The 21,663-nt window shown below is 46.3% G+C and overlaps 2 protein-coding genes across 10 annotated transcripts in view; one reads left to right on the top strand and one right to left on the bottom strand.

The window, feature by feature from the left end:
• Positions 1 to 7,401, bottom strand: part of LOC125625852 (GON-4-like protein) — a 58,666-nt gene extending 51,265 nt beyond the window's left edge. For 3 of the 6 annotated variants that reach the window (XM_075122908.1, XM_075122910.1, XM_048828397.2), the window contains exons 1-6: positions 7,273 to 7,399; positions 6,504 to 7,079; positions 3,659 to 3,880; positions 1,974 to 2,170; positions 426 to 500; positions 6 to 56 (exon numbers count right to left, since the gene is read on the bottom strand). In XM_075122908.1, the coding sequence (XP_074979009.1) occupies positions 6 to 56; positions 426 to 500; positions 1,974 to 2,170; positions 3,659 to 3,880; positions 6,504 to 7,053 (1,095 nt within the window). In that variant the 5' untranslated portion in view covers positions 7,054 to 7,079; positions 7,273 to 7,399. Of the gene's footprint in view, positions 1 to 5; positions 57 to 425; positions 501 to 1,973; positions 2,171 to 3,658; positions 3,881 to 6,503; positions 7,080 to 7,272 lie in introns of all 6 variants that reach the window. The other 3 variants (XM_075122912.1, XM_075122911.1, XM_075122909.1) reach the window with 3 other exon arrangements.
• A 25-nt stretch (positions 7,402 to 7,426) lies between these two features.
• SYT11 (synaptotagmin 11) overlaps positions 7,427 to 21,663 on the top strand; it is a 44,785-nt gene continuing 30,548 nt past the window's right edge. For 2 of the 4 annotated variants that reach the window (XM_048828413.2, XM_048828411.2), the window contains exon 1: positions 7,427 to 7,458. In XM_048828413.2, coding sequence (XP_048684370.2) covers positions 7,442 to 7,458 — 17 coding nt within the window. In that variant the 5' untranslated portion in view covers positions 7,427 to 7,441. Of the gene's footprint in view, positions 7,459 to 7,755; positions 8,823 to 21,663 lie in introns of those variants that run through there. The other 2 variants (XM_048828414.2, XM_075122917.1) reach the window with 2 other exon arrangements.

The following is a 21,663-nucleotide window of genomic DNA, read 5'->3' as shown; positions in this document are numbered from 1 at the left end:
CTCACCACTCCTTTCTCCACAACTTCCTTCAGTTTAGAGCGAGTCATTTTTGGCTCCTAAAAGAGTTAAAAAGAAAGCACGCTCTTAAATATACATTTTTCACCAGTCTCTCTTTACGGAAAATTTCTTTGTTTCTTGTTGCTAACAACATCACCTCTCTGACATGGTGGGCATGACATCTGTGCGCTAAACCTTATACATGATGATTCTTTTTAGCAGTTAGGTTCCAACAGAGCAGTTATTGTCTCAAGCGGTCTATACATATTGCAATACAAGTTCTCCCATGATCCTACTGTTAGCCTATTCTCTCCCCACATCCGAACGTTAGCAAGATTCATCAGTCAGAGCAGCGTCTGAAGGAACCATGCATATGGATAGATAGCAATGGGGCGGGGGGGAAGGAGAGGGAGAAGCTTTTTACTCACAAACATGGGCATGTCTTCTGTCTCACTGATGGCTGCTTTCATCATGGCAACCACATGCTCATTTGTGATCACTTCCTGCAGGAACATAAAAATTGGCTTCAAGTCTCCTTTTTTATTTTTGTTGTGAAAGAGTCTGACCTCAGCTCAAAATAATCTTGGAAATGTGGTAGGAGGTGGAAAGAGGACAAGAAAATATTAAGTGCTCCTCTGATGATAAAGTACAGGTCATGCATTACATGCAACGATTCTGCAGAATGAACCTATCAAACTTTCTCAATGCTATTAGGAGAGAACACAGCGCAGTCTATACACACATCAGTTTCATCAGCTCTGTTCTTCTCACATAATGTAAAATCCCGTAATTTGGTGGTTGTAAGAACATGAGAAAAAGCTACTGTGGGGCAGCACTGGAGAATTTGCATCTTAAAACATACATTCACACAAGTGAGACTGAGAATATGATATCTATTCCACTGTACTCCTGCTCCAGGGCAAGTTTAATGCTACATTTCAGAGCACAATGATTACTAGAGAAGAGATACACAAAAAACAAAACTGAAAAACAAAGAGAGCTTATAGAAAGTAAAAGTTGAGGAGATAAGACTAGTTCAGAGACTCTGTCTCCTGAATCCAAATATTGTAACTAGATTGCCAGCATGGGGCGCTCTGGGAAGGAAATGACCCCATCAGCGCCAGGCTGTAGATGAAGGTAAACTTATTGCATTCTGACATTTACATAGTAATGACGTGAATATGCCTGAAACAGAAGCAGTGGCAGTCATTTGTCACTATAGAGGGAATGGACAAAGAACAAATTCCTGTGACTATCAGGCCTGGAACATTATTAGAATGCAAAGAAAAAGCTTAAAATAAATAGCATAATTTATTATTTTGAAAACAGCATTGGTGTTCCCTAGGCTCAGTTCAGGGATGACTGGAATCTGACAAGTGCTTCACTACAGAATTAGCTGGCTCAAGTTTTGAACTAGGTCGCTAAGCAGATGTGGATTTTCTCTCCACTACAATTCATTCCCATGTGGAAATTGAGTGATAGGATAAAAATATAAAAAAACAGGAGGGGGCCTTTGTCACTATGTACACTGCATTTCCATTAACAGTCCCACCAGAATTCCTGAAGTCCTTTACCAAGAAACCCAGTCCTCTCAGAAAATATGAGGTTTGTACATTTCTAGTCTATGTCCTCTCATCCCATCTTAATAGCTTGTGCCTTTGTCCTGGGCTTCTCAGGTGTGGTACAACCAGTTGCAAAAGATCATGCTACAGGAAGTAAAAGATTAACATCTGCGAGTGACAATGTAAGTGACCCAGTTCTGGATCAATTCCACCTATAACAATAGATAGCTCTCGTTTTACAGTCCATCACAGGAGACAGACTAGTCTGTGAATCATTACTATGCTTACCCCGTTTATAAAATCCTGCACAAACCTATAGGCTAACCTCAGCCTAGCCAGCACTTTGCCAGTAAGATACTCAGAGTCTATTCCTTTTCTTAGTACTGACATACATCTCCACTTCACCCCACTCACATGGAGGATATTTCGCACATTGACGACGGTCAAGTTGTGCTGTTTCGCTCCATCTTCTAAGGTGCGATCAAGCATGTCATCTAGTTTGATGTCACAAGCCAAGGACGCCTCCTCTTCTTGGCCTCTCTCTTCACGTTTACGTTTGGTTGCCTTCCTCCTCTTCTTCCTCCTCTCACTTTCATCTCCATCTTGCTCCTCTGCAGATTACCAATAAACAATTCAGTTTCAAAATACAAGACAACCTCCCACTCAGACAGTGGGACTCTTCAAAAGCTAGAATGCAGCAGACATTAACAGGTCTCATCTGCTTTCCACCTACTGATCATGAATAGGAACCATGAGTCACTAAAACACTGGTGTTTTGACCGGCTCCTATGCAGGTTATAACTAGTGCGGGGGGTCAGGAGGCGTCAAACTCACTCTTCGGGAGAAAGATGGATTCCATCTTAGTGACAGTATGTGGGCTGCAACATAAATTTATAACCACATACAACCCGCAATCCACAGCGGACTCAGGCAGACAAGAGTGAACTGATCCTTCACATCCACGAGAGCTAGGAACACATTTTTCAAATGGAAGACTAAGATATGGAAGAATCTGAACTAATCAGAGTCCACATATACATTAAGCTAGGTATTAGACATCTATGCTCTAGTGACTTTACAGAGCTGCCATACTAGCCACCTTCCCTCCTCCTGAAGGAGTTGCCATGAAGCAACCATGCAGTCAGGCTGCAAATCAGAAAAATCCTGGATCCCAATAGGACCAGTGGGTTAGAAAACTTATCAAGCCTAAGTGTATTGCTGACTCAGGAGAAGAGAAGAGCAGCATCCAAGCTCTTCTCTTAGGATGCCAGTGTTTGGGCAATAAGTGACAGACCACCACAGGGATCAACTCCAGTTTGTTTCAGAACATGCTCCTCACTGGGCACCTGAGGCTTAGTCAGTTACTGAATTACAGTACAGAAGTTTAATATATCATTCAAAATTGCTGAACCCAAAGGCTGGATTCCTACACCAGTTTTGTGCTTCCTTTCCAGAGAATTTCTAGTTGTACTGTGTCACCATGTGTTAAGGAAAAGTTAGCACATGTGACTCCATTTTGGTTTGGGGCCCACCATTGTTTAAATGCCAGCACATCATACACCAGGAGGAGTGATCCTGAGATACTGAATCCCTGTGAAAATCCTCCTCCTTGTCTCCAGCCTGCCTTGACTCCCAGTTTTTGTCAGTCTCTAACTCCCTGTCTCTTGGCCTTGATGTGAGGCCTCTCATCCTGATAATAAAGGTTACTGATGCATGGCTTTAGGACCATGCTGTGTAATTAACATACTGGTATAGCACGAGGAATGCACCAAGCAGGGATAGGTGGTAGATAAGACAAGGGTTCGTTTATTGGCTAAGGTTTCCGATGCACGAGGGCAACATGCTTTGCTAAAAAGTATGTAACCTTTGTATAATTTGTATTAGGGTCCCCCCATGGCTAGCAGGGGGGCTCCACGCTCGAGCGTAATAAACTTAGTGTCTTTTGGGAACTCTGCAGTTGTGGACTTTGTTTCTGTGCCTCAGCCTAGATTCGAACTGTGCGTGTCCTACAAGGTGTAATTCGCAGCATTGGTGTGCGTGTCCTACAAGGTGTAATTTGTAACACCATGTCACAGGTTCTCCTCCTGCATGACACTTACCCAGTGGAATAAACAGCCCAACGTCCTCAGTTTCCTCATCAGTCTGCTGCAGCTGCTCCCCAATTTTGGTGTTTTTTAGTGACTTGATCGTGGCAGGAGCTTTAATTGGCAGCAGCAAGGAACTTCTCACTTGGGCCACTTGTTTTGGCGAGTGGTTGTCAGCTGGATGGGGGTGTCTCTGCAAAATTACTTCTACCTCTGTATGCAATTTAGGAGATTTCCCTGCAAACAGTATATATTAGGGTCATTTTGTTCACAGGGATTCTCCCCAGTTAGCTTTTCCTCTTTTGCACAAACCTATGATCCAAATACAGTAGGGATTCCATAAACCCTACAACAATACAGGTCTCATGCATTCACTATTCAAAGCTTGTGAACTTCAGAAAAATGGATCACCTAGGCTTCTGATGCTGCCTCATCACTTCTACCAGTCATTCAAAAAAGCAGACACCATATAAGTTAAAAGAAAAGGAGTACTTGTGGCACCTTAGAGACTAACCAATTTATTTGAGCATGAGCTTTCGTGAGCTACAGCTCACTTCATCAGATGCATACCGTGGAAACTGCAGCAGACTTTATATAATATTTCATATTCTCTGTGTATATATAAAGTCTGCTGCAGTTTCCACGGTATGCATCTGATGAAGTGAGCTGTAGCTCACGAAAGCTCATGCTCAAATAAATTGGTTAGTCTCTAAGGTGCCACAAGTACTCCTTTTCTTTTTGCGAATACAGACTAACACGGCTGTTACTCTGAAACCTACCATATAAGTTGAACAAGTAATAAGTGCTTTTGCTACCTCCTGGATTTCAATCACAAGCGTTCAGATATATTAGAAATCACAAAAACTCCTTTAAATACATAGGTCATATAAAGAAAAGGAGTACTTGTGGCACCTTAGAGACTAACAAATTTATAATAAATCATATAGTGTCAGGAAAAAATGATGGTGTGAACAAGCTGACAAATTAGCATTTTGCTTATATCATAGTTTCTTTATGCATCCTATGATGCACTGTGGTGCTAAGGTTTCTCCTGCCACTTGATGTCACAAAACCCAAGTGCTGTAATAAATCTGTATAAAGTTATAAACTTGCATTACAGCCTAGGGAGGGTATTGCTAGAGATTGTGGTGGCTTCCCATTACAAGCTCTAACAAGATGGACCTAACCTTTCACCTGTGTGAAAGAATGCTATTCTGAGAATGAAAATATAGGCTGACAATTTACGCACAGACCACCAATAGCATGAAATGTCTGAAAGGACGTTTGGTTACACTTTGATCAGTTTTTACACATATCTAGCCAAATCTTTAAAAGTAATGCAAGGATGATTACTTAGCTAGTAAGCAGTGTAGTTGTAGCCATGTCGGTCCCAGGATATTAGAGAGACAAGCTTGTCTCTCCACCAGCAGAAGTTTGTCCACTAAAAAATATTACCTCACCCACCTTGTCTCTCTATTTAGCTAATATTTAGACAGCACTTTCAAGATGCAGATATTTGTTTTAAGGACAAACTTAAACAATACAAAATATTTTACACTGTACATTACCTATGAAACTTACTGGTGCAAGATAGGTTTAGAGTAGCAGCCGTGTTAGTCTGTATCGCAAAAAGAACAGGAGTACTTGTGGCACCTTGGAGACTAACAAATTTATTAGAGCCTAAGCTTTCGTGGGCTACAGCCCACTTCATCGGATGCATAGGATGGAACATATAGTAAGAAAAGGCAGATAGACAGATAGATACACACACACACAGAAGGTGGAAGTTGCCATACAAACTGTAAGAGGCTAATTAATTAGGATGAGCTATTATCAGGAGGAGAAAAAAAAAACTTTTGTAGTGATAATCAAGATGTCCCATTTAGGGAGTTGACAAGAAGGTGTGAGGATACTTAACATAGGGAAATAGATTAAATATGTGTAATAACTCAGCAGGTTATAGCCTCTTACAGTTTGTATGACAACTTCCACCTTCTCTCTCTGTGTGCGTGTGTGTCTCTTCTTACTATATGTTCCATTCTATGCATCCGATGAAGTGAGCTGTAGCTCACAAAAGCTTATGCTCAAATAAATTTGTTCGTCTCTAAGGTGCCACAAGTACTCCTTTTCTTTTTGCAGATACAGACTAACACGGCTGCTACTCTGAAACCTATTAGAATAAAGTAATGCTTGCTCTAGTCCAGTATCCTGTCTCCAACAATGGCAGATACCCATGTTTCAGAAGCAGATGCAAGAACTCCTGTAATGGAATAACCTGCCCAAACAAGCAGTTTCTTCCTAATCCCTCAGTAGATGGCTGGCTTATGCCTAAAGCACCATTGTTTATATCCCTTCTAAAAGAAACTGTTTATTGTACCGAATATAACTCTGGATGTTCTTATCCCCATAAACTCTGGACCGCAATAATATCTAATGTCAATGAATTCCCTGGATTAAATGTTGTGTGAAACAGTTATTTCCTTTCATATTTTAAATGTGTTGTCCTTTCAATTTTATTAAATAATATCTTATTCTCTCTGATTTTCTAATTCTTTGTTTTTTTGGTCTTTCTTCTGAAGATTTTCTGCCTGGACAAAACAAGAAAGTGGCTCTAAGAGCTAAATTATAGTCTTCTTCCTGACAAACACCACCACTCCAAGAACTCACAAAGCATGTGGACCACCACACGCCTGTAACAACAGCTTAAATTCAAGAGTTTATATTTCAGCAGGGCTGAAAATCAGACCCAACATTCTATGAAGCAGAGACCTAATCCCTTTTTGTTTGTAAAATACCTCGTGTGCTTATGCTGCTGTGTAAATAATGACAGCAGCAAGCAAGCCATATCAAATTAATTTACCTTCTGCAGTGAATTCTTGATCCTTACCCTGCTCAAGAAATTCAGTTGCGGACGCAGTTTCTTTTGTGTTCTGTTGACCTTCACCACTGTCCTGACTGAGATCTGATCTATGCTTCACTGTGATTCTTTTCCCACTCCTCAGGAAATTGTCCACTGGTTCTTTCCAAGCCCTTTGGCTACATGCCTCGGAGGTCCCTTTTCCTGGGATTACGTTTCCCTTAAAGGCTCCACCATCAGTGGCTTCCAAAAAGGGCAAATCCTCATCCAGTGTGACAGTAGTGCTTGCAGAACATGCAGGTTGTGCACCAGGCTTGTCGGCAGCTGACACAGGCTGAGTATCTGTGATTTTGCTCACTAGCCAGTGCTTTGATACAGAGTCTCTGAGCTCCTCAGCGTGACTAGCATTAGAAGACTCCAGTTTAACAGACTCTGCATCTGAGAGGAGAGCTGCACCCTCCTTGTGATAGCTCAAGTCGACGGAAGGACTCTGGGGCTCCACAGCAACAGCTCTTCTCTTCTTGCAGGGCAACATCTTCAACGAGTGCGACATTCTGCTACCAATCCCCCAGCTCCACCCTAAAAGGACAAGAGCAATTTCTTACCACAGCAGAACCCACCCCTGGACATGAGACCGGGGCCCTCCCCCCTAGCTAAACCCACGACAACCCCTCCCGGACGGCCCGGCCTCAGCGGTCAGACCCAGGAGCCCGCCTGGCGGTGCGCCCGGTTTACAATAGCAGGAATCTGAGCGTCCCACAAGGCCACAAACCGGGAAGCCGTAAGCCCCACGCCGACCAGACTCTTCAGCTCCATCTTCCCGTCCCGCTTGCCGCCGCTTCCTCCAACGGGAAACGGAAATTACGTCCGGGCTCCCGTGTGGAGAGCAGCGCGCGCCGGCACCGCCATGTTTGTTTGGGAGCAAAGGAAAACGAGCCGCCATGGTTCCGGGCGGAAGGTAAGTGGGGCGCTGCCATGATTGTGCCGGGCATGGGGGCGGGGGCGAAAGTATGACCGCCAACTTTATGGGGGAGGGGGAGAAAAGGGGAGCCGCCACAAGTGCTACAGAGCGAGCTGGGGTCGCTGCCCTGGTTCTTGGGTACGTAGCTGAGACCCCCGCCATGTTAGTTTGGTGAAGAGACGGTGGGGCCCCGCTCCCTTCGTAGGGGGCAGAGCTGAGGAGCCGCCATGTTTGTTGTTTTCTGTCTCTCTGCCGCTATGGGAGCGTCTCCTGCGGAGACTTAGTCCCTCTGCCCCACGCGTGCGTCGTGTATGAACAGAACGGGCCGGAATCCAGAGAGCCGGGAATCAGAGGCTGGAACATCTGCCTCGGGCAGGCCGTGTGCGTTACACCCAAGAGGCTTTTGGGAGCCTGCTCGGGTGCGGCTTGCAGGCGACGGTGAATTGGCCCTTACAGCCTCTGCGTCACCGAGCGACTGTCTTGCCCGAACTCACACAGCGGGAGACTGGAGCGGAGCAGGCCTCTCCCAAAGCCCAGGCCAGTGCGCTGACCTGACCCTTCTTCACTTTGTCTTAAGTCCTCGATCTCTTGAGGTCTCTTTCGCATACACACACCCTCCACCCGCCCACTCTCTCTTTGGCTGTTAGATCGGATTCATTGCGTAGTAGGGTCATTGCCCTCCGTTTGCTGCAACTGGAATGATCCGGTTTGGGACATGTCCCCTTCCAGCTCCGCGAGAAAGATATACCCTTACAACACCCCGTGCAAGATGACACACAGGGAGGGATGCACCGCTTCCTTAGCCTAGCCCAGCGCAGAAGCGCGCCCTGGATGCACAGGCCCACCACCCTAATGTGGGATAAACCAACTCCCTACCCCCTCCAGCCCTACTGCAGTATATAAACAGCGCCACCCCAGTGTGGGGTAGACCACCTCCCAAGCCCTGCGCCGGCTATACACCCAGAGTGGGATACCCTGTCTCCCTGCCCCGCTTGCCGGTGGAATACACTCCTCCACCTCGCAAGCCTAGTACTGGATACGCCCGCCTGCTGCCAATGTGGGTACTGTAGGGTAAGCGAATCCACTGCCCACCCCGTCACTGTCCGGTGGTGGCGTCGGCGTTTGGGCGGAGTTTCCTCTTCGGGTGACATTGGAGAGGGGCGGAGCCTAATCCCCGATCGGTCTTTGTGGGCGGAGACTGTGCTGCATCAGGGCCAGTCGGCAGCTTCTGCATCCCAGGCTCGGAGCATCCTCAGGGCGGAGGCCGGTACCGCGGGAGCCCAGCGAACAGGATCCCGCACCCCGACTGCATCCGTTCATCTGCACCATGGCTGAGATCGCCAGTGTCCGACCCGGTTTAGGTGAGTGGAGCTAGGTCACCGGGTCCTACCCAGCTCCTGTCGAGACCAGGCCGTGCCCAGCGCCTCCCCTCCCCCATCGAGACCGTGTCGTGCCGTGCCCTCCCAGCCCCATCGAGACTGTGCCGTGCCCAGTGACATGCCCGTGCATCCCAGCGGCCGTGCCCAGCGCCACCCCCCTGCCAATCGCGATTGAGCCGTGTCCACCACTTTCCTCATTCCGTATACCGGGCCATACCCAGCAATAGCACCCCTCTCAGCATGCCTAGGTCTTAACCTCCCCTCTAGAGCAACACGATCAGTGTCCACCTCCGGCAGTCTGGGTCGGTGCCAGGGACTCGCCCAGGCCGATGCGAGGGGCAAAGATGCTGCGAAACGCTCTGCCAGATACCGAGAATGTAGACTCCGCGTGTGGGAATAGGAAAACGGGGCGGGGGCGAGTCCCTGCTGCCCTCCCATCGGACGGGGTGCTGTGGGCAGAGTTCTTGTTACTCTCTGTCGGGGCGGGTTGCAGTGGTTAGGGGCCTCTTTGCTCCCCGTTTTGGGTGGGTAGAATGCAGTGAAGGGAGCTGTCTCCCTACGGCTGTGGTGGGGAGGAGTGGGTCAGGGTCTCTCTCCGCTTCGGGGCACAGCATCAGCACTGGGATAGGTAGCGAGGGAGGCTGGAACTGAAGCTGGCGCTGCCCTTCGGCCTGATCTCCATCCCCAGGAGTTGTGGAGGAGCAGGTGCGGGGAGCCTGAGCTGCAGCTGCAGCTATGGAGCCGCTGCTGCCTAATGGCTTCGAGCGGGATGACGTGATGTCTATTCCGGGCCAGGCAGCGCCCCGGCCTCTGGCTGGAGCCTTTGTTCACGATTCCCTGGGGGGAGAGACTGCTCCGAGGGGGCTGCCGCAGCAACACAGCTCCCGGTCCAGAAGCAGGTTCTAGCTCTTAGACGAAGCTGGATAGATGGAACATTTTTTCTGCACTATGTACCTGGATGCGGGCAGGGCGGTTCTGGGGGAATCTAAGCAGTGTCCCCAGAACTGAAGAGAGTGGCTCCCCATCTCATATACTCTCCTTCCTCACTCTGGAACAGCCAGGTTGCCAGTATCCCCAACCCCTCTGTTTCTTATCAGGCTGAAATACCTTCTGCTCAGATCAGTCTGTTAATTGTGTGGGTCTGGAGAGATGCTTTGAGGCTGTAGCCCTGGGAATGAGGGGCCCTGCTTTGGGGGCAGGGACACATTGTGTTTTAAGAAGCTGTTTAATTCATTTAGTGACAGGTTTCAGAGTAACAGCCGTGTTAGTCTGTATTTGCAAAAAGAAAAGGAGTACTTGTGGCACCTTAGAGACTAACCAATTTATTTGAGTATAAGCTTTCGTGCGCTACAGCTCAAGTGTAAAATAGGCTGAAATTGTGCCTACTCAGTAAAAAGAAAAGGAGTACTTGTGGCACCTTAGAGACTAACAAATTTATTTGAGCATGAGCTTTCGTGAGCTAAAGTTCACTTCATCGGATGCATGCAGTAGAAAACACAGTGGGGAGATTTTATATACAGAGAGAACATGAAACAATGGGTGTTACCATACACACTCTAAGAGAGTGATCAGGTAAGGTGAGCTATTACCAGCGGGGGGGGATGGAGGGGGAACCTTTTGTAGTGATAATCAAGGTGGGCCATTTCCAGCAGTTGACAAGAACAGTTGGGGGGGGGGGGGGGGAATAAACATGCGGAAGTAGTTTTACTTTGTGTAATGATACATCCACTCCCAGTAAAACCTCTCCAACGCATCATCAAGGATTTACAACCTATCCTGAAGGACGACCCATCACTCTCACAGATCTTGGGAGACAGGCCAGTCCTTGCTTACAGACAGCCCCCCAACCTGAAGCAAATACTCACCAGCAACCACACACCACACAACAAAAACACTAACCCAGGAATCTATCCTTGCAACAAAGCCCATTGCCAACTGTGTCCACATATCTATTCAGGGGACACCATCATAGGGCCTAATCACATCAGCCACACTATCAGAGGCTCGTTCACCTGCACATCTACCAATGTGATCTATGCCATCATGTGCCAGCAATGCCCCTCTGCCATGTACATTGGCCAAACTGGACAGTCTCTACGTAAAAGAATAAATGGACACAAATCAGACGTCAAGAATTATAACATTCAAAAACCAGTCGGAGAACACTTCAATCTCTTTGGTCACTTGATTACAGACCTAAAAGTGGCAATTCTTCAACAAAAAAACTTCAAAAACAGACTCCAATGAGAGACTGCTGAATTGGAATTAATTTGAAAACTGGACACAATTAACTTAGGCTTGAATAAAGACTGGGAGTGGATGGGTCATTACACAAAGTAAAACTATTTCCCCATGTTTATTTGCCCCCACACACACACTCTTCCTCACACGTTCTTGTCAACTGCTGGAAATGGCCCACCTTGATTATCACTACCAAAGATCCTCCCCCTCCATCCGCCCACGCTGGTAATAGCTTACCTTACCTGATCACTCTCGTTACAGTGTGTATGGTAACACCCATTGTTTCATGTTCTCTGTGTATATAAAATCTTCCCACTGTATTTTCTACTGCATGCATCCGATGAAGTGAGCTTTAGCTCACGAAAGCTTATGCTCAAATAAATTTGTTTGTCTCTAAGGTGCCACAAGTACTTCTTTTCTTTTTGCAGATACAGACTAACACAGCTGCTACTCTGATGCCTACTCAGTGTTATTGTCTGGTGCACAATGTACCATATACTGGAGTCTGTGGCTGCATAATAGGATAGCTGTTGATCCCCTGGGTCACCAACAAAAATGTTCTCCTGACTTTCTTAATGAGCGACATTTTAAATAAAGGAAATTTTAGCAATTACTTTTAAGACCTCAGGACTTGCCTACAGAGCAAATGATGAGGGGAAAACAGCAGGTGAATATGTGGGTTTCTCAGGAATACAACCTGCTCCCCCTCTCTTTCCTCTAAATCTCAATCTTGCTTTTTAGGCCACTCTTCAATGAGGTCTCATGGTTAAAAAAATGGTTGCTGCATTTCCTTTTTATTCTCAGGTGTTATATAAAACGCTGACAGACACACACACACCATTTCTTATGGTAAGAACACAATGTATCTATTTATATTTACAACCTGTGCAAATCACTGTGGAATCTAGGTGCTGCATACTAGCAGTTTCACCACTGATAATTAGTACACTATTGCAGCTTCTTTAAGGACCCCCCACCCAATATTATTAAAAACAAAGAAAATTAAAAGTGACATATTCTGTCTTTTAATTATTTTAAATATTTACAGAGTGAAATTTCACTTTCATGGGGCCCTTATTTTAAATTAGTACTAGTATGGTGCTAACAGAGTACTGGGAACTTTATAACAAGGATGAAGACAAAATCCCTGCCCCATACAACTTATTCACTAAAGATAATGTTTAATTCTTGCTGTATAAAGTTGCAAACTGTCTAATAATCACTATATGCAGTGTCATTGTAGCCGTGTGCGTCCCAGGTTATTAAAGACACAGTGGGTGAGGTAATATCTTTTATTGGACCAACTTCTTTTGGTGACAGAGACAAGCCCTTAAGCTTACACAGAGTTTTTCTTTAGGTCTGGGAAATTTACTCAAGAGTGTAGGGTGGAACAGATGCTAAACAATCTGTTTCACCTTATATTAGCTGTGATGCTCTGTAAGTTTCCCAGACCTGAAGAAAAGATCTGTGTAAGCTCAAAAGCTTGTCTCTCTCACCAACAGAAGTTGGTCCAATAAAAGATATTATTGTGATGGGTTCCCTGGGGTGCAGCCTGGGACTATGGGACCACTGTGCCCCCTAAACCTTCCAGCCTGGGCTGTCTCTCACAATGCTTTGCTAGTGACAAGCAGCAAACCCCTCCAGATGCTATTATTACTCAGCACAACCGCATGTGGAGCTTCACACCCAGCTATATTGCATGAATCCTCCCAGAGCCACTCATGAATCAGAGCGGGAAAGGCACTAGCCAAATCCCCCCAGCTTCCAGCCTTGCACCTCAGGAATATACCGTCTTGTACTGCTCAAGACGAGCAATGCAGATTTATTAATTGGTTCACCACTTCATCAATGGAAAGTGGATATACACCAACCTTTGCAAACCTGAGCAGTTTTGCCACACACTTCATACAAACTCACTGGTAAAGATAAACAGTAAAATAAATGTATTGGCTACAAAAGATAGATTTTAAGTGATTATAAGTTATAAGCAAAAAGTCAGAGTTAGTTACCAAAAGAAAAAAGAAAAGGAGTACTTGTAGCACCTTAGAGACTAACCAATTTATTTGAGCATGAGCATGGTCTGCTGCAGTTTCCACGGTATACATCTGATGAAGTGAGCTGTAGCTCACGAAAGCTCATGCTCAAATAAATTGGTTAGTCTCTAAGGTGCTACAAGTACACCTTTTCTTTTTGCGAATACAGACTAACACGGCTGTTACTCTGAAACCTACCAAAAGAAAGAAAATATAAGAATGCAGTCTAAACTCTCAACCCTATTAGACTGGCCAACATCTACATTAAGCGGTTTTCTCACCCCACTGGATATTGCAGTTCATAGTACACAGATTTCACGCTTGAAACCTGGGCCAATCTCCTCTTGGAGAGGAGTCTTAAATCTTCTCAGTGTCCTTGTGGCTTGCAGCATAGGTGGGGGCAGGCGAAAGGCGAAGCATGGGCCCCCATGTCCTGTTTTATACTCTTAGTCCATGTGCTTGGAGAACACAAGGCCAGGCATATCTGGTGGGCATTGCTGAGTCCCCAGGCAAGGTTGAGCAGTTACCCTGGTGTGGCCCTATGCACGTGAGTCATTGCATTGTAGCTCCCTTGCTGGACAGTTGCTGGTGATGTCTGTTCAACAGCACCCACCCAGGTGTTGGTTACCTCCCTTGTCATTGTCACTGTAGGGCTAGTATCTGAGTGCCTCCCAAACCCACACCATATTTTAGTGAAAACTGTACAACACAATTCTTATAATTTCATATGCATTGATGATACACATATTTAGATAGAACAGTGTCTTTCAGCAGACCATAACCTTTCCCCTGATACCTTACAAGGCATGCTTTAATGTAATATCACAGTTATATACAGATGAGGAATATGGGGGTTACAGGACACTCCCCCAAGGTATAGAATGTCACATTTATCTCACTCATCATGTCTCTCTAACAGTCCTTATGGCACTCTTATAAAAAAGCCGTCAAAGCTTGCTTCTGCAGATAGACCATTGTTAAATGGTTTGGTTCCCAGCAGTCTTTCTTGTGTTATGCATTATCAAAGTACAACATTCTGCATCGGGGACATCCAAATAATTGTTTGTGCCATTATTCAAAGGACTTGTCTACACACAAACTTGGACCAATTTAACTAAAGATGTTTTTAAATCAATTTAGTTTAACTGATGCAAAACCCTATATGGGCACTCTTAAAGCAGTTTAAAAATGGCGTGGATCAATTTAGGCTATATCAGTAAGGGCTCTACCTATGCCCTTAATAATGTACACAAAGGGGTTTGCATTGGTTTAACTAAATAACTTTAAAATCCAACTTTTGGTTAAAGTGGTGTGTGTAAATATTGCCTAAACACTTCCACTAATACTAATTCTAGTTAGCTTTGTAATGGGTAATTTAGTTACAGTATTACAACCTTTCAGCCTTAGATAATGTCCTTGGCCTTCTACCATACAATTGTACACTTGTACAGACTGTCTCAAAGTGTTTGGTCCTTTTATTCATACAGCTCTGCACCTTTTCCTGAAACAATCACTCTTCCCACCTCTTCTATTTCTTACTTGCAGAGGACTTATAAACTAATCTAAAATAAATTGTGTAAGAAACATAGGATATTATTCAACATATGTAAGTGCCTCCTGGGAATGTATAAACTGTGAGAATTACAGAAAGTCCTGATTAAGAATAATTGACTGCTTAACAGAGTAGGCGTGTGCTAGTTAGTTTGAATGACCCAGATTCATAAAGATATGTGGGTGCCCAACTTCCACTGAAATCAATGGAAGTTAGGAGCCTAATTACCTTTGGGGATCTGGGTCAATCAATGTCCATGACTTTCATCTGGTTTTAAAAGCTAAGGTGGCCTGCCCTCAAGTAAGTACTCTGAGGAGGAAAAGCCGTTTGCACCATGCACCTCTGAGGCCTGAGTCTCCACTTTTACACCATTTGTATGCCTATGTAACGCCATTGAAATCAGTGGTGTCATACCAGCATAAAAGTAGTGTAGCAGAGTGGCACATCAGGCTCCTTTTGTGTGCCAGTGTTATCACCGAGAGAATAAATAGAATCTTATTTTTTATTATTTTGTATTATGGTTGCACCTAATGGCCCCAACCAAGACTGGGGGCCATTATGTTAGGCTGTATACAAACCCATAAGAGGAATTCCCTGCCCCAAAGATGTTGAAGTTTAAACAGGAAGAAAGAGAGAGAGGAGGAGGAGGCTACAAGGAGAATGAACAATGAGATGGTTTGAAAATGTCATGTTCATTTCATGATCTTCTCGCCCCCAGTTTGGCTGGGGATTGTTGTTTTTGATTTATTTACTTATTTAGTAAGTGGTTCTCTCTTAGATGGGGATTCTCTGATCAGAAGGATGAAAGAAAGGAGTAGAGACACTGAAGAGAGGAATGTGAGAGTGATTGGGGAGGGAAGGAAAGAGCAAAGCACGAAGGACAATAGGAGTAAGGAAAAAGTGAAGAAATTGGTTGGGGGCAGTTGGAACCAACTTCTCATCAGCAGATGGGAAAGACGGTTTGGAATAAGCTTTGGTAGGATATTCTACTGCTTCTGAATGCAGAGGTACCCAGTTAGTTTCTTGCAGGAGTGATTCATTAAAATTATAACTTTCATTTGGTGCTTACTCACTAGAGAACTGTGCTGTTGCAACTTACACCACTATAACTGCACCAGTGGTTAGTAGGGTGCCATGTTTTGGTTTTGAGTGCACAAGTGCAGTGTATTTGCTGCTGCATTGTGAGTGACTTTCCAAGAGTTACTGGCACAGCTCCTAGAAGATCAACAGGACAGGTGCATTAATGAGATGTGGATCTTCTAAGGTCCACAGTGCCTGTGCTACCTTCCCCTGCACTTCCTAAAGTGCACAGTAGAGGAGTGTGATACTGTAAATCTCCTGCAGTTTTTCTCCTACTGATAATAGCGCACCTTAATTAATTGGTCTTGTTACAGTTGGTATGGCAACACCCATTTTTTCATGTTCTCTGTGTATATATATCTTCCTACTGTATTTTCCACTGCATGCATCCAATTAAGTGGTTTTAGCCCATGAAAGCTTATGCCCAAATATTTTTGTTAGTCTGTAAGGTGCCACAAGTACTCCTCGGTTTTTTTTCCTGTTACAGACTGACATGGCTACCACTCTGAAACCTTAGACTAGTTGTTCCCAAACTGTGGTTCGTGAACCCCTGGGGTTCCAGGCGCGGTGAGAGCCAGGGGAAGTCCTTTCCCCAACCTGAGCGACATGGCTGGGGCTGGGACAAGAGAAGCGGAGTGGGCTGGGGCTGCGTCGCTCTGCTTCCCGCCGCTGGTGAGTGCGGGGGGCGATCCTTTCTCCGTACTCACCGGTGGCGGGAAGCGGAGCACTGCGGCTGGGAGCGGGCTGTGACCAGGTTGCTCCGCTTCCCGCTGCTGCCGGTGAGTGCGGGTCAGTGGGGGAAGAGGTGGAATGGGGGCGGGCCGGGGGTAGAGCAGGGGGGAAGGGTAAGAGGCAGGGCAGAGGGAGTTGTCCAGGGCCCCACACCCCCCTAGGGACGGCCCTGCGCCTTGCAGTGGGCACAGCCTGCGCGGGGCCGGCCGAGGGATAGGGCTGGTCGCAGCTCTGGTGCTGCCGCGTATGCAGCACACAGCTGCCTAGGACACCATGAAATTTGGGGCAATTTGGTGCCCCAAATTTCATAGTGCACTATGCTGCTGCATATGCCTAATGATGGCCCTGCAGCCAGAGCCTGCACCTCGCACCCCCTCCCGCACCCCAACCCCCTGCCCCAGGTCAAAACCCCCTCCTGCACCCAAACTCCCAGACCCTGCACTCCAATCCCCAGGCTGGAGCCCCCTCCTGTACCAAACTCCCTCCCAGAGCCCACACCCCTTACCCTCTCCTGCACCCCAACACTCTGCACCAGCCTGGCGCTCCTTCCTGCACCCAAACTCCCTCCCATACCTCGCACCCCCTCCATTAATATAGTAGAAATGTGCAGGCCCGTGATGACTTACCAAAATTCATGGAGTGGTAAGCCCTGCAAAAATTATTGCCCACCCCTGCCTTAGACACATACCATGCAGATCAGGCCCTTTTAGTGCCATTTCCAATGCGTACTGGTACACCAACTTCTCCTTCCACTCCCAAAACCAGAGGGCTGGAGGGGCAGGAATAAATTTCTGCACATCTTAGGAAGCATGTAGGAATGATTCCTTTTTCTGTAGACCACTGCAGGTCACCAGTAGGGAAAAGGAGAAAGTACTTCTCCCTCTATTCACCTCCACATGCACCCAAGAAATTATCAGAATTTAAAATGGGATTGTATATTTGTATGGAAAATAAAAACGTCCCGGGTCACAACTTCAAGTTTTTGAAAGGATATAAACTCTCATGTTTCAGGGCATAAGCTAACCTCTAATGCAGTGGTTTTCAAACTGCGGGTCGCGACCTAGTACTGGGTCATAAAATGTAAGGCACTGGGTCGCAGCGGTTCTGGTCAGCACTGCCGACAGGGCCGTTAAAAGTCCCGTCAGCGGTGCTGCCCGGCTAAGGCAGGCTAGTTCCTACCTGGTCCAACACTGCACTGTGCCCCAGAAGTGGCCAGCAGCAGGTCTGGCTCCTAGGCGGGGAGGCCACGGTGCTCCGCGCATTGCCCCCAGCCTGAGCACCAGCTCCCCACTCCCATTAGTTGGGAACCAGTCAATAGAAGCTGGGGGAGAGGGCGGTACCTGCGGGTGAGAGCCTTGCAGAGCTGCTTGTGTACCTCCGCCTAGGAGCCAGACCTGCTGGTGGCTGCTTCTGGGGCGCAGCGTGCTCCGCAGTGCCAAGACAGGCAGGAAGTCTGCCTTAGCACCCCCACTGCGCCGCTGCCCAGGAGCTGTCTGAGGTAAGCCCATGCCCCAACCCTGCACCCCAATCCCTAGCCCTGAGCCCCACAAACATAGAGCTCCCTCCTGCACGCCAAACCCCTCATCCCTGGCCCCACCCCAGAGCCTACACCCCTAGCCCAGAGTCCTGACCCTCCCACGCCGCAATCCCAGCCCTGAGCCCCCAAACCTGGAGCCTGCTCCTGCACCCCAAACCCCTCATCCCTGGCCCCACCCCAGGGCCTGCACCCCCAGCCCAGAGCCCTTACCCCCTCCTACTCCCCAAATCCCTCATCCCCGGCCCCACCCTGAAGCCTTCACTCCCGCACCCCAACTCTCGGCCCCAGCCCTGAGCCCCTCCCACACCCCTCATCCCCAGCTCCGTTGGGTCGCTGTTATCAACAATTTTCTTCAACTGGGTCGCCAGAAAAAAAGTTTGAAAACCACTGCTCTAATTAATGAGGGTTAAGTAGCAGCCTTTCCTGTAGGCAGGCTCTTCTATAGCTGCCCCCTGAAGGGTTTCTTGGACCTTCTTCTGAAGCTATTGATACAGTCCACTGTTAGAGGCATAAACTGGACTAGATGGACCACTGTTCTGAGACAATCTGACAATTCCTATGTACCTAATACACCAGTCTGTGCTCTCCCTTGTGTGGTCCTCTAGAGGCAGAATGGGACCTTATGCTTGAGGTTTGCAAGGGGCTCCTGTAAATTGCACTTTCTTTGTCAGGCAGTATAATTTTTATTTCTTTTGGCCAGAATGTGTTTATAGTTAAGGCAGAGGTTGTAGGGCGTAAAACTTTCAGAAACAAAAAAACAGTGTTTTCAGCTGAGTCTAATTCCTGTTCTCAGCCCAGAGTTGGGGGGGGGGGTATTTGAAATTTGCTGGTGGCTTTTTCTGCTGTTTTTGAGGATTATGCAGTATTTTGAGATCAGAATGAATAGGGAGAGGGGTTACAGCATTTGTCGGCATCTTCTTTGCATTTGGCATGTAACTTGTAATAACTACAAAGGGTAACTGTAGTGATTTTATACAGATAATCTGTTAACGTTTATTTGTCTCTCTTCAAAGAGGATGAGAAGACTAGTAAAAAATCCTATGTTGGAAGCAGAATCCAGTTCATATGGAGGGAACAGGGAGTATTAGAAATAAAAACAACCAAAGACATGTCTACTGAATTGTAAATGTCATCTATGAGCACTGTATGCTCTAGTTATTCTAGTCACAGATCATGGGACCTGAGGCCAATTTATCATCACTTGGGTCAGTTACCTTTGGGAAGTTGTGTTTCAGTTGCAGTCCAGGAAGACAGTTTATTTTCTAACAATAAGGACAAAACCGTGAAGAGCTTACAGATATTGGTATCCTTAGAGAATTCAGGGTTTTCGCTCAGCTCACTAAATGTTAATCTGTTGCAGTTCAGCTAACTATCAAATGACACCTTCCTTCTTCTTAAGACCAAAGAGCATTTAAAAATGAGAAAATGAAAAATCCAAGATGTTCAATACCTTTCCCATTTACCACTTTCAAAGTTGCCTTGTTAAAAAATTGGGTCTAGCTGCTCTGGCTGGTGTAGAATGAAAGTCCGTACAAAAGGTTAGTTTTTTAAGACTGTGCTGCCCATCACTGACTAAGTTTGTAATAATGCAGAGATCAGGCTGATTTCTGGTATTTAATTTTATTATGGAAGTAGTTTATGCAGGTCTCTCTGACGTGTTGTAGGCCAGGGAGGAAGAAAGATGGTATTGAAAGGCTTTCCTCTCATCATTCAGGTGAAGTATGATGGGGATTTGAGAAACAGCAAACCATGACTAACAATGCTGTGTGAATCTAAAACAGGTCAGATGATCTGTTCAGATAACTCCTCCCACCCCTCCAAAAATAGATGCAGTAGTTTCATTTCTCTCTAGCCCTTCTCTTCACAACCGCACAGAGATTTTCTTACCTTTGAAAACCCTCCCAGAAGTTAACTCTGCACTAGAAAAACAGCACTTGCTGCGATTGTAACATACCTTCTGTCCACACATAAGTATTTGCAACAATCCGCAAATAATGCCAGCACTATTCCAGTTGTACTTAATTGGAGTCAGGGTCCCACTTTTGTACCCTGCACTGAATCACTGCACCTTTTGGCTTCATCTATGCTGGACAGTTTAGATGTAATTCTCCCTGTTAGAAGCTGTAATTTAGACAGGGCTAAAGTGTTTTTTTTACCACCATGTTGTCTGCCTCTGAGTGGGTTAGGACAACAAACTGGTAAAAATGCTTGAGCTCTGTCTACAGCTTTCACTATTGCTACCATGATTTGTGGTGAATTGTGGGGCATTGCCAGCAGATCGAGGGACGTGATCGTTCCCCTCTATTCAACACTGGTGAGGCCTCATCTGGAGTACTGTGTCCAGTTTTGGGCCCCACACTACAAGAAGGATGTGGAAAAATTGGAAAGAGTCCAGCGGAGGGCAACAAAAATGATTAGGGGACTGGAACACATGAGTTATGAGGAGAGGCTGAGGGAACTGGGGATGTTTAGTCTATGGAAGAGAAGAATGAGGGGGGATTTGATAACTGCTTTCAACTACCTGAAAGGGGGTTCCAAAGAGAATGGCTCTAGACTGTTCTCAGTGGTAGCAGATGACAGAACAAGGAGTAATGGTCTCAAGTTGCAGTGGGGGAGATTTAGGTTGGCTATTAGGAAAAACTTTTTCACTAGGAGGGTGGTGAAACACTGGAATGCGTTACCTAGGGAGGTGGTGGAATCTCCTTCCTTAGAAGTTTTTAAGGTCTGGCTTGACAAAGCCCTGGCTGGGATGATTTAATTGGGGATTGGTCCTGCTTTGAGCAGGGGGTTGGACTAGATGACCTGCTGAGGTCCCCTCCAACCCTGATATTCTATGATTCTATGAATTATAGCTGTGAGGTTGTAATGGGCCTTCTTGCAGTTCCACAGTCCTCTTGCAACCTTTTTAGTGATCACACTGCTATGGCTGCTGTACCCTCTTCTGAGCTACTGCAGCTTTTAGCGCTCAAATTAGGCATAGAGCACCTTGGCAAGCTAGCATTTTTTTAGGTGGCCATCTTGTGCTACAAAATGTCAACTTGCATAAAAGAAAGTCTCCAGCCCTTTTTTGTTTGTAAAGAAAACCATCAACATGTGAATAGAGTATGAGCCTCTGCTGTGATAGCTGCCTTAGTTTACATGGGGCCTGAAATAAAAGATCTAATGTGAGCTACCCTGTTCATCTTAAAGGGTGTTAACTCAGATGCCTAATGGTTACAGTTTTAATGTCATTTAATGTCATAGGTTACATTTCACTGATGATCAAAGCATGTAAGAGGGAGGGAAAAAGCTACGAAGTCCAGCGATGTATCTGAACCCATGCTGAGGAGTCCAGCATTGTCTCCACAGAGCATGCAGGATCCGTTTTTTAATACCTGCACCAGGAGTTAGCAACCTTTGGCACGCAACCCATCAGGGTAATCTGGTGGCAGGCCGCGAGACATTTTGTTTACGTTGACTTTCCGCAGGCACGACCCCCCACAGCTCCCAGTGGCCGCGGTTTGCCATTCCTGGCCAATGGGAGCTGCAGGAAGTGGCGGGCCGTGCTGGAGCTGCAGGGGGACATACCTGCATATGGTCAACATAAAATGCCTTGCGGCCCGCCACTGGATTACGCTGATGGGCTGCGTGCCGAAGGTTGCCGACCCC

The sequence above is a fragment of the Caretta caretta genome, chromosome 24 (assembly GCF_965140235.1).
Source record: "Caretta caretta isolate rCarCar2 chromosome 24, rCarCar1.hap1, whole genome shotgun sequence".
NCBI classification, from domain to species: domain Eukaryota; kingdom Metazoa; phylum Chordata; order Testudines; family Cheloniidae; genus Caretta; species Caretta caretta.
Note: the sequence above shows the minus strand (reverse complement) of the source record. Positions and strands in the feature narration are given on the sequence as shown.